Source organism: Hypoxylon fragiforme (assembly GCF_022984875.1).
Source record: "Hypoxylon fragiforme strain CBS 206.31 chromosome Unknown GGS25scaffold_8, whole genome shotgun sequence".
Taxonomy (NCBI): domain Eukaryota; kingdom Fungi; phylum Ascomycota; class Sordariomycetes; order Xylariales; family Hypoxylaceae; genus Hypoxylon; species Hypoxylon fragiforme.
The window spans coordinates 1,868,026-1,884,671 of record NW_026054763.1 but is presented as its reverse complement, the minus strand read 5'-3'; the positions used below and the strand labels follow the sequence as shown (position 1 = coordinate 1,884,671).

General features: G+C 46.6%; 3 protein-coding genes across 3 annotated transcripts; 2 read left to right on the top strand and 1 right to left on the bottom strand.

The window, feature by feature from the left end:
• Window positions 1-18: 18 nt before the first annotated feature.
• GGS25DRAFT_419321 (CNH domain-containing protein) lies at window positions 19-6,239 on the bottom strand. Its single transcript, XM_049258549.1, has 3 exons — window positions 2,232-6,239; window positions 1,515-2,183; window positions 19-1,452 (listed from the first exon to the last, which is right to left on the bottom strand). The coding sequence occupies exons 1-3, from the start codon at window positions 5,892-5,894 to the stop codon at window positions 481-483; spliced, it is 5,304 nt and encodes a 1,767-aa protein (XP_049113965.1). The 5' UTR covers window positions 5,895-6,239; the 3' UTR covers window positions 19-480.
• Window positions 6,240-10,677: 4,438 nt separating this feature from the next.
• On the top strand, window positions 10,678-12,144 carry GGS25DRAFT_504030 (Cu,Zn superoxide dismutase). Its single transcript, XM_049262104.1, has 5 exons — window positions 10,678-10,834; window positions 11,207-11,386; window positions 11,453-11,604; window positions 11,674-11,770; window positions 11,839-12,144. Exons 1-5 carry the CDS (start codon window positions 10,822-10,824, stop codon window positions 11,859-11,861), a joined length of 465 nt encoding a protein of 154 aa, XP_049113964.1. The 5' UTR covers window positions 10,678-10,821; the 3' UTR covers window positions 11,862-12,144.
• Window positions 12,145-12,919: 775 nt separating this feature from the next.
• GGS25DRAFT_418993 (uncharacterized protein) lies at window positions 12,920-16,304 on the top strand. The gene is made up of 2 exons (XM_049258547.1): window positions 12,920-13,334; window positions 13,574-16,304. The coding sequence occupies exon 2, from the start codon at window positions 13,649-13,651 to the stop codon at window positions 16,292-16,294; it is 2,646 nt and encodes an 881-aa protein (XP_049113963.1). The 5' UTR covers window positions 12,920-13,334; window positions 13,574-13,648; the 3' UTR covers window positions 16,295-16,304.
• The last annotated feature ends 342 nt before the right edge of the window (window positions 16,305-16,646 follow it).

Below are 16,646 nucleotides of genomic sequence, written 5' to 3'. Positions count from 1 at the left end.
GCATAGGTATCAATCTGTTGATTATTGCCTGGCATTTCTCTTTCAACTTTCAACTCGAAGAAATACCACGAACTGAACATCAACACCAATCAAATCTACCGAGGACATGCTGTCAGAGGCAGCCATATATACTCATTACCTGAGGTTACCATATATTCAGTTTATGAAGGTTTCGAGCAACAGTCATTCACAGCATTCACCAGTCCGCATAGAACACCAATTATTAAAGAATTTCCCTTCTAATAGGTACTAGTAGTAGATCCGAAAAAGGAACATGGCCTGCAAAATCTGGCCGGATATCCATTTGAAATGAAGACGCTCGACCGCGCCAGATGCGTGCCGTAGAAATAAATATGCAACCTTCTTTACCCTACCAACCCCAAGAATACTCAACTGTGATCATGCAGTACAAGTCAGATAGTGCTCATTATTGCAAGTCTCCGTCTCGATCATTGCCATGTCGTACCATTTCGTGACCTCTCATTTCTCCATGTGCCCGCTATTAAGTAACATTTCCAGAACAATTTGCTGTCCTGCAACCTCCGGGTGCGCCATGCATACCTTGACAGTGCCCTTTGAGTCGGGCCCATTATCTACGACATGGGCTGGCATTCTGTTTTCATTTGCGCTGGAAGAGCCCCCTGTTGGTCCTCGAACACCATAGTCTAACACTCTGACGTCCCTTCCAGCAATTATCTGACGTAGTCGCCCATTCTCGGCGTTACGCACCTCGACATAGTCCTCGTTGAAAAGGAGTAAGTATTGCCCATACATTGTCGCACCCCTGGCTTTCTTTTGTTTGCCCGAGTACTCCATGATGACGCTACGGCTCACATCACCGTACTTATCCACGTATACGGCGCAGTCCTCGTATGCTAAGAGAAATTCCTGGTCGTTAAGGCGGAACATGCCCAAAGGTCGCTGATCCTTGATGCGGTTTGCAATATTGGCAATAGCAGGCTGCCTAACGTCGGGAATTGACATTGGTATTTTCTTGTCGAGAGTCAAAAGCTCAAAGCCTCTAGCCGTAGCGACAGAGATGTATGTATGGAAAATATTGAGCGAGTAGCATTCCGTAGGGAAGAAGAACTCGTCATAGTCTCGAAAGCTTTCGGTGACTCCTACGCCCGCTTTTCGGCTACCTCCAAATAGTCGGGATTTTTTCTCCGTTGCTTTCTGAAAGACGGGCTCAAGCACCTTAAAAGTACTATGCAGATTTTCCTTTCTCTTGTAAAATACGAGCATCCGATCTTTCATACGGGCGGTCGCGAAAAACGATACATCTTTTGCCAGTCTCTGAGGAGAACGACGAGGGTTGTCGTTAGCTGCCCCTGAAAAGGTAGAAGACACAGCTTCTAGAGGATAAGATACAAGGTTCCGCTCCGACAGCACGAGAACAACAGAGAACTCCTCGAGTACAGCGATTTGTGTGACTCGAGTAGTTGTTACAGTCTAGAAAAGTAGTTAGCAATAAATCCATCGTATTTTCACGCGTAAGGTGTAGGTTATTTTACCTTAATCCAACCCCTTGAGTCGCTAACCGCTGATACGCATATGCCCGCGTCCGTTCCCACTGCAACCATATTCTTGCCGAAGGCCGTAAACCCAGTAGCACAGTTCACGCCTGCCCGTGAAATTGGAGGAGGCCCGCGGCCGGAACCCCATGTCTTCTCCACGTCTCGAATAGCCCTATCAAGAGGAGTCCCACGTATGTGCACCCCCCCAACATATTTGCCGATGGCCGCAACTGGGTCGTAAGCGAAAGCACTGTCAGACATTACTCGCAACCGGAACGGCTCAGCATTTTGAGCATGCAAGGCCTTGGCGTGGCGCGTTTTTGCTTCTATGATTCTATCACACCAATCTTGTCGTGTCTGGGCTGATTGAGCAAAAAGAGTATACACTTCGTGTCCTAGATGTTTGATACGGAAGGGATAAAGAATTTTACCCTCGTTATCCCCTACATTAACAGGGTTCAATCTAGTGACAGTTCCGGAGCCAGTAGACGCGTTCGTAGCCGCATGATCCAGACCAGGCCGATCACTGTTGTTCGTTGACACTTTGCTCATCTTGCTATCCGGCGGAGGATTCGCTGCCCGCGTCAATGGAGTAGCGATGCCTTTTTGTTTAGAGATTGGGTCATCTTGACTACTTTCGAGGAACAGCAAAGGCATAGGAATAGGCTAGGATTATTAGTAGATGTCAGAGTTCAAGATAAAAGAGTTACTCACTTCTTTCGAGACATCATATTTTCTATCTTGCCTCCCATCTCTTGATATAACTAGCTTTGCGAGAATCAAGTAGTTATCAAATAATAGGGCATGCGTATCAACCCATCGTACACCCTTTGAGCTCATCCGTTGAAGGTCTCCTTGAAGTATGAGCTCGCGACCGAGGTGATCCAAGTGAAGATCGGCATGGAAACCAGGTCGGAGAACAAGCATCTGGTCCAACTCAATCATCGTCACCTTCTTTTGCATCTCGTCTACCTTTGCGTCGCATTCGAGAGTCATCAACTTAACTTCCTCGATAGCCCTCTTCAGATTTGCTTTTTCCTCGCTATCTTGAACCATATGCTTCAGTACTGTTTCCAGGAGAAGCGAATATCTTGGCAGACGTGTGATGGGGTCTTTGAGGTAGCTTGTCCAGTCGAGGCGCTGAGAACGAGGGTGGGCTCGGTTGTTTTCTAAGAATTGTCGAAATAAGAAGTTTCTCTCTGCTTCCTTCTTCACTTGATAACGCGCGTATGGGAAGGCGGACGCATATTCAACATACGCTGTCCTAGCTTTTCTAACCCATTCTCTAAAGATATCACTAAAGCCCACAATCCAAGGGCCTTGCTCTTTTTGTCGATATTTCAGTTGAGCTAATAGATGATCCATATTCACCTGCTGGACAGCATCGGCCTTCCCAAAGACATTGCTAACAAATTTATCGAGCCTGCCTTCGGCAATAATCTTGGGTTGTGCATGAAGGAGCTGGTCTCGGTAGAGAACCCTGAGCACGTCAAGGTGGTCCATGTAAACTTCTTCTGACGTGATAATTTCGTGCAAGACATTTTGCCGTCCAACCTCTTTCTTTGGCTTGCCCTCTATACTCTCCTTTGTCATATTATAATATGTCGACCAGTCGAAAGTCTTAACTCCATGAGACATGAAATCGTCCAGGTTCGCTTTCTTTAGAGTCCTGTTGCAATGATGCGAATAGCATCTTACAGGTACCTCATGCCCAGTTACATCGTTGTCATATTCATGTAACTTCGGCGCGTAGCAGCCGGAACCAATCAATTGCCATAGCACACCAGATATAGATCCGGGACCGAACTTAAGCCATTCCTCCTCGGGAACAAGAATGCCAGCTTTCAACATGGAATCCGCGACCTGTGTACTAAGTGCTTCAGCATCCGCAACGTTCATCGTGGGGACTTTCAGGCAAAACAATCTGACCAGGCCGTCTTCGAGGGTCTTTCTTTTTAAGTCAGGTTCACCGTCAGCCATTTCTCGAATCCATCTGGCAATGCCACTCAAAGCCCATGGCTCTGCACAATTACGAACATCAACCACGGTAAGCTTTTCCGGTTGAAACTTCCGCCGCCGGCCGCTTGGGAGGGTTATGACATCGTAGTTTATAGACGATGCCGCGCCAGTTTCATAACCATCATATGGCAATGCTTGATTAGGAACCAGCTGGTGATTTCTTAGATATTTTAATCGCGTGTTTCGCTCATCGGCGGCATCAGTCTTTGACCTGCCGGGTGGCTGAACGATAGGCGAGGTACTGTGACTCGATAGCGAAATAGAGCGTTCCACTTGTATCTGCTGGGCATTTTGTCCATACTGAGCATCTGGTCCAGTGTATGGACGTGCATCTACACTGAGAGAATATCCGTGTTGATATTCAGGTCGAGCTGGTGACTGAACAGACAGCATTGAGCTGCTATCCGATCCAGCGGGAATGGCAGGGAGTGGCCGATTCGATAGACCAGGGTGATAAAACATATCCGGATAGTCTTCTCTGGGAGGAGAATCACTGCCACTTTGTCTTGAATGAAGAGAAACATGCTCATCTCCTTCGTCAAAACTCAACCGATGGGCCGATGGTTGTTGTAAGCCTCCAGTGCCCTCATAGTCTACGTCAGCCTCCTGAAAAGCAGGATACTTGTTGCTCCCATGACTTCTTTGAGACGTATGATTAATGCGGGAAGGCAAAGCCTGGGTCTCCTCGGCGACGATGTCGGAGGCAGGAGGCGATCCAATTTCGTTGCCATAGGTAACATTTCCTGCGTAACCACCACCCATAAGCCCGAGGTCCATTCCAGCAGCATAGTCACTGTCACTGCTTGGCTCTTCCTTGTGAGTCGGGAGGGTGGCAACCTCCGGCGGACCGAAATATGGTATGTAAGTTGAACTAAATAGGCGATCGTCTTCTTCTGCTTGCCGCAATGCCTGGGCCCCAGCGGCACCCTCAGGATCGCTTTCATCTCCGTTGTCTCCTTCGTATGCGTAAGGATCGGTGGAACGATTTTTGTTTAACGTCGATGCATTGGAGGAATACCGATTCACCCCAGAGGGCTCTTCTTGGTTAGTGAGTGTTGTGGCAGTTGAATGATAGCTCGCGTTGGATGTTAGCCGGCGGAGATTTTGAAGGTCATCTTCGGGTAAAGACCCGTTGCGTTGATCCAATCCCGATGGCCGGTTGGTCAACGAGCCATTCCTTCTCCTTCCAAGCTCTGCTTCAATATCCTGCATGATATTATTTTGCGCAGCGTACTCTCGGGATATATCAAGTGTTAAAGCACCATTAGTTGGAAAGGGCTCGTCCGCGGTGTCATCGACGGGGCGACTTGGCAGTGGTGCGTTAGTTGGATGTCGAGCCAAGGCGGTCACTGGTTGCGAATAGGCTGAAGGCGAAGGGATAGGCGATGCTACCGAGTTGGACCTGGATGGACCATTCAAAAACGAATGCGGATCGTTGACAGAGTAGTTCGGGCCTACAGGTATTTGCGAATGACTTGGATACGGTACCAGCGAGGTTGTAGAGGAGTCGGACGAGTGGAAAAACGTAGCAGGTGGTGTCGCGTCGTCATCGTTCGAAGGAGTCGGAGAATATCGTGTTTGCGAGGAATCGTAATTGGTGGTATGGGCCGGGGCTACTGAATTTGTAGCAGACAGATAAGTCGAGCTATATGTGGGTTGATCGTAGCCGGCACCGTAAGGAGCTGGTGGAGGAGACGATTGTGCTTGCTGGGCATTCGTAGAGGCATATGTAAGCTGAGATTGAAAATAAGGCGATTGGTTTACTGCTGGTGAATTATAAGACTGATTGTTGTAATTATTAGTATAGCCGGTGTAAGTTGGCTGACGCTGAGGAGGTGCCGGTGCTCCAGAATATGCAGCAGGATTGTATGGAGCGGGCGCAAAGCTATTAGCTGTCGTCGAAGTAGGACTATAAGGAGCAGGAGCAGGAGCAGGAGGCAGATTTTGATGTGTCCGCCTGTGCGACGGATGTGGGAGATAGGGCACTACGGTAGATTGAGGGCGAGCAAATGCCTGAGGGTTGTAGGTTGATGGCGTAGGCGGCGTCTGGGGCTGATGGTGGTGTTGATATCCGGCCATTGCGACGTTCGAATTGCCATAGTTAGGTCTACTAGTATCGGTCGGGCTTGCTAAGAACAGCTCATCACGGCTACCGAGCCCTGCAACAGACGTGTTCACTGTCGGTTGATAGCTTGTGCGAGTTGTATTCGAGGCAAAACCGCCAGAATCATCGCCGTTGTTGAAGCTTGGCTGACGGGTCGGGTAAGACGACTGGTCTTGTGGAGACCGATTTGCGATAGGATATTGAACAGGAGGAATGTGGCCGTAGCGGCGCTGGTCGTTATCTCGAAACGACATGATGAGCGGCACAGCCAAGAATCGTCGCGCAACGGCCGAATCTCGCGTATGAATCCCAGAAATTAAAGAAATTGAGTTTAACGGTAATGTCGCATTGATAATCTCGACGGATTAAAACTCTACTGTGGCCCGAATTCGACAGAGTGCATCCTCTTCATAAACTCTCGAATTTCAAAAAACTCGGGAGGTCAAGCAACAAAGTTTGTCGACCGGGAATTCGAAGAACGCTAAACGATGAAAATGAAAGGCATTCGTACGACGTGAAGGCTTTCCATAGAACAATAGGCAAGCCTGGAATATACTACTGTCGATTATCCGAAATGGAGGGGTTTAGTTTATTGTAGGCCGGTAAAACCCAACGCTTCAAAGTCAATCGTCAAACGGTAGTCGCAAAACTCTACCACCTCCCGAGGCTAGAAGTATCCAAGATTTCCGTCTTGATAAAAAAAGGCCAAAGCCAACTTGAATGTAAAGAAAGAAATTGTATAATGATACAAAGCCAGACAGGGAGTCAACGGTATCTAGGTAGCTGCTAGGTTAATAGGAGATAGAAATTGTCAGGATGAGCAGAACCATTTTTGTGCTCTCTTTCTTTTTCTCTCCCTCTTTCTTTACTGTATAGGTGTGTGTGCGTGCGGCTTAAAGGTTAAGAAATGATTAGGACCATTAGGTAGGTCTAAGGCAGACAAGGTTATGTGAAGGGAGGTTTTGAAGGAAGTGGATAAGATGATTTGGGATTATTTAGGAGTTTGCTTGAGGTGGGCTGGGCCGAATTGAACATTTGGGGGCAGCTTCTCCAGCTGTACAATTTTTGGGGAGGGACGGTAAGTGCATGGTCCGGTGCATTTACAGGCAACATTTGAATTGTATTGTACAATACATACATAAGTTACATACTGTACTATGTAGGATGCAGATGGTAGTAGTAGTACAACATAACTACACTATCCATGGATACACATACATAGCACATGTACACTACACAAAGTGCGGGTTGTGCGATGTGGGATTTAACGGCAACCTTTTTGCGGCAGGTCAGTCCTTCTCCATTAAAGGTCCACCTATTTAACCTAGCACACCGTTGACCCCTGTTTTCTATCCTAACCTGTCCATGTGCTAACTGAACCCGACGAAGTTAAATCACAAAGAAGCTAACTAAGCCACAACCCTTACCAACTCACTATGCAGCATCGAGGCTTTTAAGAGGGCTGAGCTCTACTGCGACAATCAATCTTTAGTGTATGAGATCATTGTCTTGAATTTCATGGTTTTTCATGATTTTAGACAATATTCTGCATTGTTTATGATCTCCTACAAAGGGAGAGGAAGGGGAGGGGAAATCAAACCAGGGAGTTTGACCTACAGTACTATGTACAATACATACCTACCCTAGATACCCTTGTAGATACTAGGTTAGATACATATGGTCTCCCTGTCACCAAAAGACGACGAATTTTAAAATCGAACAAACAAAATGGGGTACAGTACATCACTACTTGCCTAGGTTAGACCTTGTCACAGTGTGTCTCTTTCCAGAACACTGCCATGTGCCTTAACTTCTTCGTCTGTTCTCAAGATTTAAGATAACATTGACTATTAAACTATTTGAACCTGGAACCATCCTATGTAACTACCTACCTACGAATATATATATTATATCCTCCATATTTTGCACCATATTTTGCAGACGAACACCTCCTATCGTGTAGTGTATGAGGTGATACAAATAATCACCATAATCGACCTCAATCAGATCAAAAGCCCTGGAGAGTATGTACTTGCACATGCATAACGAGCCGAAGGGCCTGCGAGTGTAAGATAAAAGTTACATGAAGGTAGTAAATCCTCCTCTATCAAAGTGCTTGGACCGTGAGGACCGTGAATCCCGACAGCTGGTGCCCGAGCTGAGCTGTCGGCGAATAGCCAATCGCGACTCAACGGTAGCAAGTAACATTACTTACCTACAATAATATCACCATCATACGTTATACGACATTCCTTTATTCCTTGGCGAATCCAAAGAGTGCCATACCATATTACTACTTTGCTTGTGAAGATTGGGCTTCTCAAGATAGGAAATTAGTCGCCTAAGTACGAGAGCAGTCAAGAATCTACACAGGATCATTTCTATGAGTTATAATAACCATGTACTTAATTATTGACAATAATAACTACTCTGCAGATTTACTCATGAGCTCAGTTAGTTATTATCTAATTACCTATTATCTATCTACCTACTTACCCCATAGGTAGTAGACCCTTGACACAACAATTCGGCATATCCGGATCGGCTTCATCATATGCAACAACTATACAAGTAACATCTCCAGTAATACGTGGCCACGTCTTACCTGTCCTATATCTAACTTATCTTCGTTATTGCCAAGCCATTCTCCCTTCATGAACTGTTTACAAACCACCCCATGGCCCGCAGTTGGTCCTCATCCGTTATTACGGCTTCGAGGAGATTGGCTAATTGTCCCGTTCGGGGATATTTAGATGGTTAATTCTGTATACCTATTAGCGCGCATAGGACCGCATACCGTCCGTCGTAGGGCTGAGCGGGTGATCTAAATTTAACGGGCTCCAGTCTAATTTTCGGTATCCTCAGTTTCTTCACAACCGGTTGATTCCGGTTGATTGATGCGGCGCCGAGTGGACCGCATGCCTACCTGCTATGTTGGTAGGTATTGTGCAAACTTCCCGAATCTCAAGGGTGGATAAATATCGCGCCCATGCCAGAAATAACAAACATTTGAAGGCCCGTCGTCGCCTTGGTCTAGCATACATATATATAATAATTATATATTGTATATTGCATGCCTAGTACCTACCTACATATGTCATAGGTACTTGCATATCCAGGATTCCAGGTACATGTATATACCTATGTACAAGGTCTCAGTACAGTCAGGATTTCAATGTTTTTTTTACTGATAGATATCCATCTATTCTAGAAATCTGCGTAGCCTCCAATCTGCATAGCAACTGCTACGTTGTACCGCGCAGAACTTTCGACAGCAATGAAACAGTTACAAATGTCGTCATGGCCCCCAGTGTCAAACTAGATCCCGATCCCCCAAGCCATATGCTAATCATCATGGATCATACCTCAAACTAAGAAGCCCCCCTATCAACCATGTGACATGAGCCGCACATATGCGTAAAGCATATTCCGAGATTCACGAGTCTAGAACGTCAGTTTCGACTGCCACAGCTGTTTAAGAGTGTGGGCTTCCGTTACACATGTCCGTCGTCGCATATCTTGGCACTTATCCAAAGGCTTTCCCTCTCATAGGCTATTGCAATAAAACTAAGCCGCAATAGTTCAGCTGATGAATGCAAAGAATTTCGCCTTGTCAGGTAAACTTCAGATGTTACTTCTGGACTCCTCGCCGACTGTATTACGCGGCAACTTCGAATGCCGGAACCTTACCCTCTACATCCTGCGAGCTACTCATGCGCCTAGCAATGCAAGGAAGCTATGTCTAGGGTAGTTAATAGGCTTCTGTACCTGGTAGTTGAGCATTCTTATAATTCTTCGTGTCTTTCGTCACAATCTTAAAAATCGCCATTCAACTCTTTGAGCGCGATGTTTAAATAACAAGTGCTATGCTACTTCTCGAGTAGATATACAACGACGCAATACTTGATATACTACTAGGTAACGTACACAGCAATCGATATGGTTGTGATGCTTCAATAATCAACACTCAACTACATAGTACATACTACATAATAATGCTTACAACGACGAAGCTCGGGACATGTCTTAAAGCAAAGGTTGTCTTACTAGTAACTGCTTGGTTCGTTTCATCCTGTGGCGGTTACTTGGTCTCAAGTGATGAGCCTCTCAACTCGGCCAGACCACATAGACGAAATATTGGACATACGATGGTATAGACCTAAGCTACAAACATGTGCTTTCTATATTCCTCCACCCCCAACCTACGGCACTATCATATACCGAGAACGACAACACACCTGGGCATGTATAAATTGTTATCAAATATTATAAAGACTCGCACGCGTACAAAGTGGCTCAGGAAACTGGGCATAATTTGAATTGGTGTCGGTTCCGACACTCACAGCTGTCGCATACCACTTCATCACAACTATTATGGCCATGACGTGATCTAAACGAAGTGTTACCCCAGGTCTCCTCAGCAGCATGCTTCAGTAACAGGGCAACATAATGCTGATTCTCTGGAGGCTAAGAAAAGACAATGGGATCTGGTTCAGCGTTGTTAATACCATATAGTCTCTTGCTATAAAATAAGCGCAAACTACCAGAACAGGAAATTCCCAGAGCAGGAGAGGATTCAGGAGAGGATTGTGTATTTCGAACCAAAAAACGTCCAGCTCCGTCTTCGCTCTAGCATAAACGCTATTTAAGTCCGAATCTAGTGATAAAACCGACTTTCATATAACTATCTGGAAAATGATATCATTTGTAAGCAACCACCTAAGCAATACTATCCATGAATGTACCGATATTATGACGGCAGCGTGCGGGGCTAACGACCATTTTCTATAGCATTCTAAGGAAGAACCCCCCCACCTGGACAAATATAGGTACGACGCAGTTAGTACAGTACCTACCTACCTAGGGTACCCTAAGCTCTCTGGATAGCGTGCTTGCGGTTTAATGCTATTAAAGAAGAAAGCTCTTGCCTAGCGAAGCAGGTTATGTAAGACGTGCTGCTGTGCGGCTTTTAGTCGGTGGTAGGAGAAGGGCAATGATAGCCGGTTACAGGCTTTCCGTCCGATATCCCCTCTCCTCTTCAAATACAAATTAGAGGGAAGTAAGCTCCCCTCTTCTTCTTCCCCTCTTCGAAAAATCGACGTTCATCCCACCACTCCGAATCAACGAATTTCATCAAGAATTATTGTCCCAAACACATAAAAAGATATAAAAGTAGTCAAAATGGTCAAAGCAGGTACGTGGAAGAGTCCCCGGTATTTAAACTATCAATTTCCATCATTTCCGCATTGAGCATGGCTGCATGAGCACGATTGAGCGCATTTTCTTCAACTAGTACACCCTGTTGTGCACCAAAACTGCGATGAGATGAGCACCTTGTTGGAACACCTTGTTGGACACTACACGCGGGAAATGATCTATGCAATAAGCCAAACCAGACTACTGGGAATCATACGTACCTACCGTGGACCCGTCTAGGAGCACTGAAGCTTCCTCTACTCCATGTCGGGGCTTTCTCTCCTGCAGATCCCCTGCCATATGTGCCCTTTGAGTTCAGATGTTTTATGGTGGCCCGAGTCATTGCTAACCTCGAATGTCTTCTTTTTAGTTGCTGTCGTCCGTGGTGACTCTAAGGTCAGCGGGACCGTCACCTTCGAGCAGACTTCCGAGTCTGCCCCTACTACCATCTCATGGGATATTACCGGTTATGACCCCAATGCCAAGCGTGGAATGCACATCCACACCTTTGGTGACAACACCAACGGCTGCACATCCGCCGGCCCTCACTGTATGTTTGGCTTCTAAGATGCGGTGTCGATCCGAGTCAAAGTTAAATGGCTAATCCCGAAATTAGTCAACCCCCATGGCAAGACCCATGGTGACCGAGTCGATGAGACTCGCCACGTCGGTGACCTCGGAAACGTTGTTACTGATGCTCAAGGCAACGCCAAGGGTTCTCTCGAGGACTCTTTCGTTAAGCTAATTGGCCCCGAGAGCATTATTGGCGTAAGTAACATGGATATTCACTCTACGCATTCTTCATACTTAAGAAGCGTATGCTAACCTGAGATGAAGCGAACTGTCGTCTGCCATTCTGGTACGGATGATCTCGGCAAGGGTGGTAACGAGGAGTCTCTCAAGACTGGCAATGCTGGCACCCGACCCGCGTGCGGTAAGATATCTACATAACTGCCATTTGCTATTGAAAGAAATCAAAACTAACGAAGATTGTTTCTCTAGGTGTTATTGGCATCTCCAACTAAGTATCTTCCAGATGAAAATGAAGATAATAGGTAATCCAGTTTGACTAAAGGGGGTTTGAACGCTGCATAGTCGGTTGATGATAGCTCCTGAAAATAAATGTCACTCTATCGCACACAATATTACTGCCTGCTGATGACTGACATCCAATTGCGTAATTGAAACCATTGCCACATATGCAATCACTTACTACTAGTATGTGCTACTAGTATGTACTACTAGTAATAGAGGTATAGCAAAATAGTAAAAATATCATGTCGTAGGTAACAATGAAGTCTGCGTATACATACTGCCCCTCCTTCCTGACCAGGTAGCTAAATGCTAAATGCTATTTGTGGAGTAGCGATGCAAATCACGTCACTGATGGACCCATCTCTCCAAATCTCGGTCCCTCTCAACATTCTTGACCTCCATTGACCCATTTCGGGGATTTTGTTGTCGATATTCCACCTAGTAACTATATTCATTTGCAACTATTAAGTTGACAATATGTGCATTATGCTGTATGTCCCTTTCAAAGTCATAAGTCCAGGAGATACAGTACTGGTTATAAATATACCTGCCCTTGCCTAGGCAGCCTAGATAGCAGAGGTACTAGGTAGTCATATGCATTGTACCTAGTACCTACTACATGGTACATGATAGCAACATTGAACCTCCCCTCACTTCAATGTTCGCTTAAGGGACTACACAGTACAAGTACATAGTACTAACTACCTTAGGCTTTTGGTTCTCCAGCTCTCCACGAGCACGAGTCAAAGCTTGGACTTCCCCACAAATTGATGAAAGTTGTCAAATTCGAAAGCGCACACGACATATGCATTTTAGGGAATTTGAGCTTAAGTTCAACGGATTTCTAATTGAGACTCTGAAGTATTGGCTTCATCTAAACTTACACTTGGGTTACTAGCACTCAAATCTGAATGCTCTACACTCACAACACACGCACAACATAATACTATCAAGTTTATCTAAGAACTTGAAGTATACCTACCTACGCTAGGTAAGTTTTAACACATAACCTATAACAGCACTGGCAACACCTCTCCTTTAAAGCCAACCTTTTGAACACCCAAGATCCAGATCCCTCCCCAATCAAGCTCCTATCCAATACCCCTAGCTCTTTTTTTGCATCACCCAACGGACCTGCCTGTCATTACCAAGCAAGCGCAAAGGCTGTGTCCCTCGCCTTGATCATGTAGCTTGATCATGTAGCTCCCCGGGCTGCACATGGTCTAGGATCATTCATCATCCATATACCTTTTCCCACCTTGCCACACACTTCGCCAGCATGCATGAACAGGTAACGCAAGCTTGAGAACTACGTTCGTGCTAGTGATATGACATATCACTTGTTTATGATATTGACCTATTAGGTACCTAACCTAATAGGTAGTATCAAGCAGCTTCGCTTCTTAGGTGGCTTTGTTCGTGGTGAGGATGATGTCCTCAGCTGAGCTCAGCTTCATTTAAAGGTATAAAGCTGCACAAACACACGTATTATTCTTTTGATGGTGATTCACCTATATACTGGATACTCGGGTGGCATCTTATCACTATATAATATAGCATCATCATATTCCTCGCTGCACTATTACACATATAAGCCGATTCCTTCTCTAAAACAATACCAAGATGCGCTATCAAATCATATCTACTAATCTATGCACCATCACCTTTTGGCATTCCTTTTTTTTCTAACTATTTTAAACAGATTTCTGGGAACTCCCACACTCCTTGTCTACCTCTCTCTGGTCCTATCGCCTTAATCAATTTCGTTACCGGCAACATGGCGAAACAATTCTTTGCTAACGTGAAGTCCGTCCTGAGCGGTGACACTCTGGTCCTGACCAGCCAGAACAATCCGAGTGCAGAACGAATTTTCTCATTGGCATTTGTCACCGGCCCTCATCTAAAAAGAGAGGGCGACGAGCCATTCGCCTTTCAGTCACGGGATTACTTGCGCAGCCATGTCGTTGGTAAGGCTGTTCAATGCACCATCCTCTACACCATCCCTACATCTGGAAAGGAGTACGGCATCGCCCAGCTTAAGGATGGAACTCAGCTACCGGACGAGTCAGTCAAGGCTGGCTGGCTGAAAGTTAGAGAAGACGCAGGCCGAAAAGAGGAGGACGAGGAAATTCTGCAACGACTTGAAACACTTCGCTCATTGGAAACGCAAGCTAGGACCGAAGGAAAGGGACTTTGGGAAGGCGTTGGTGGGGTGATCGAAGTCCAAAACGACATTAGTTCCCTCGATATGGGCCAATGGAAGGGAAAAACTGTTGACGGCATCGTTGAGCGCGTCTTGAGCGGTGATCGCTTGCTCATGCGCCTGAAGTTGTCTGACAAGAAGCACTTGCAGGTCATGACACTTGTCGCCGGTATTCGAACACCAACTACGGAGAGGGTTAACCAGTCCACCGGCCAAACTCAGCCAGCTGAGGAATTTGGAAACGAAGCGCGACAATACGTCGAAGTAAGATTGCTCCAACGTGACGTCAAGGTCGAAATAGTTGGCACGAGTCCGCAAGGACAGCTCATTGCGTCTATTCTACATCCCCGAGGTAGCATTGCGGAATTCTTACTCGCCGATGGACTAGCAAGGTGCAACGATTTCCATTCTACTTTGCTAGGGCAGAAGATGGCTTCTCTCCGAGCGGCTGAAAAGAAAGCCCAGGCTAGCAAGCTACGTCTGCACAAGGATCACGTCGCCAAGGCCGAAGGAGGCAGTTCGTCTGACATGATTGTCTCAAAAATTCAAGGAGCCGATGCGATATTTGTTCGTACGAAGAACGGTACCGAAAAGAGAATCAATCTTAGCAGTGTTCGAGGTCCTAGAACCAACGAGCCGTCGGAGGCTCCTTTCAGAGATGAAGCGAAAGAATATCTCCGAAAGAAGCTCATTGGAAAGCATGTCAAGGTATCAATCGATGGACATCGGCCTGCGAATGACGACTTCGAGGCCCGCGATGTGGCGACAATAACTGAGAAGGGCAAGAACATTAACCTCCAGTTGGTTCAAGACGGCTGGTGCTCCGTGATTCGGCACCGTAAAGATGATACCGATAGAGCCCCAAATTATGATGAATTGCTTGCGGCCCAGGAGACTGCGAAGGAAGAAAAGAAGGGAATGTGGTCTGGAAAACCGTCCAAGGCTAGAACGTACGTTGATGTCTCGGAATCGGTACAAAAAGCAAAGATTCAACTCTCTACTCTTTCGCGTCAAAAGAAGGTGCCAGCCATAGTCGATTTCTGCAAAGCCGGTTCTCGATTTACTGTCCTGGTTCCCCGGGAAGGTGTCAAGCTCACCATGGTGCTCGCCGGTGTCCGTGCCCCACGCGCACCCCGATTACCCCAAGAAAAGGGGGAACCATTTGGACAAGAAGCGCTTGAACTTGCTAACCGTCGGTGTAATCAACGCGACTGCGAAATTGATGTCCACGACATAGACAAAGTTGGTGGTTTCATCGGTGATCTATATATCAACCGCGAAAGCTTCGCCAAAATATTAGTTGAAGAAGGCCTCGCATCTGTCCATCAGTATTCGGCAGAGAAGGCCGGCAATGCCAGCGAACTGCTAGCTGCCGAGAAGCGTGCTAAAGAGGGACGCAAAGGCATGTGGCACTCTTGGGACCCCTCACAAGACGAAGAAGCCGAAGAAGAAAACGCGCCCGTGGAAAGTTCGAATGACGCTACGCCGCTGGACAAGAAGGCCGCCGATTATCGGGAGGTCGTCGTCACTAACATCGACTCAAATGGCAAACTCAAGATCCAAGAGATTGGTAAGGGAACTTCAGCACTAGAAGTCATGATGAACGAGTTCAAGAAATTCCACCTCGACTCGAAGAACAACAAACCCCTAGCCAACCCTCCAAAGACGGGCGAGTTTGTCGCGGCCAAGTATTCTGCTGACGGTCAGTGGTACCGTGCGCGTGTGCGCTCGAATGATCGAACGGCCAAGGTCGCCGAGGTTCTCTTCGTCGATTACGGTAACAGCGAGAAGGTCCCGTGGTCTAGCCTCCGACCACTGGATCAGCCGCAATTTTCAACGCAGAAGCTCAAGGCGCAAGCTACGGACGCAGCGCTGTCCTTCATCCAGCTTCCGACCGCGTCTGATTATTTCAATGACGCTCTGCACTTTATCAATGAAGTGACAGACGGCAGAACGCTGGTAGCCAGTTTTGACTTCGTCGACTCGAAAGAAGGCCTTAGCTATATCACATTGTTCGACGAGAAGGCGGGCACGACCTTTGCAGATTCGATCAACAAGGAGGTTGTGGCTAACGGCCACGCCATGGTCCCCAAGAAGCTGAAGGCGTGGGAGCGGGGCCGCGCATCTGAGGAGGTGCTCAAAAAGTTGCGTGAGGTCGAGACCCAGGCAAAGGCTGACCGCTTGGGTATGTGGGAATATGGTGATATTACTGAAGACTAAGCAGCCCCCCCTTGGCTTCTCACTCACCAGAGGCATTCCCAAGTCCGATCTCATTTTGCTCGGAATTTCTTGATTTTGAAAATCGGCGGCATCTTTTGCACCGTTGCATGGCATGATGGCATATGAAGTCTTGAGAGTTACCTCTTGGCACAGGATCTTCAGGGGAGGGGAAAAAATCAAGATATATACATGGGCCAGGTCTACGGTAAATTTTATAAAAAGGGGATGGCATAAACAATGTCTAATCTGACCTCAAACCAGTGCTTTTTATATAAGGGAAATGATGATTGTGATATGTCGTTGTGTCCTGGTGTGCGATTAACTACCACTAGGCCCCTGTTTAAATACATCC

Coding starts and splice junctions, on each gene's coding strand:
- GGS25DRAFT_419321 (XM_049258549.1), bottom strand. CDS start 5,894: ATGTCGTTTCGAGATAACGACCAGCGCCGCTACGGCCACATTCCTCCT. Junction 2,184..2,231: donor AATATGATGTCTCGAAAGAA/GTGAGTAACTCT, acceptor TAATAATCCTAG/CCTATTCCTATGCCTTTGCT. Junction 1,453..1,514: donor ACTCAAGGGGTTGGATTAAG/GTAAAATAACCT, acceptor CTACTTTTCTAG/ACTGTAACAACTACTCGAGT.
- GGS25DRAFT_504030 (XM_049262104.1), top strand. Junction 11,387..11,452: donor CACATCCGCCGGCCCTCACT/GTATGTTTGGCT, acceptor TCCCGAAATTAG/TCAACCCCCATGGCAAGACC. Junction 11,771..11,838: donor TGGCACCCGACCCGCGTGCG/GTAAGATATCTA, acceptor TTGTTTCTCTAG/GTGTTATTGGCATCTCCAAC.
- GGS25DRAFT_418993 (XM_049258547.1), top strand. CDS start 13,649: ATGGCGAAACAATTCTTTGCTAACGTGAAGTCCGTCCTGAGCGGTGAC.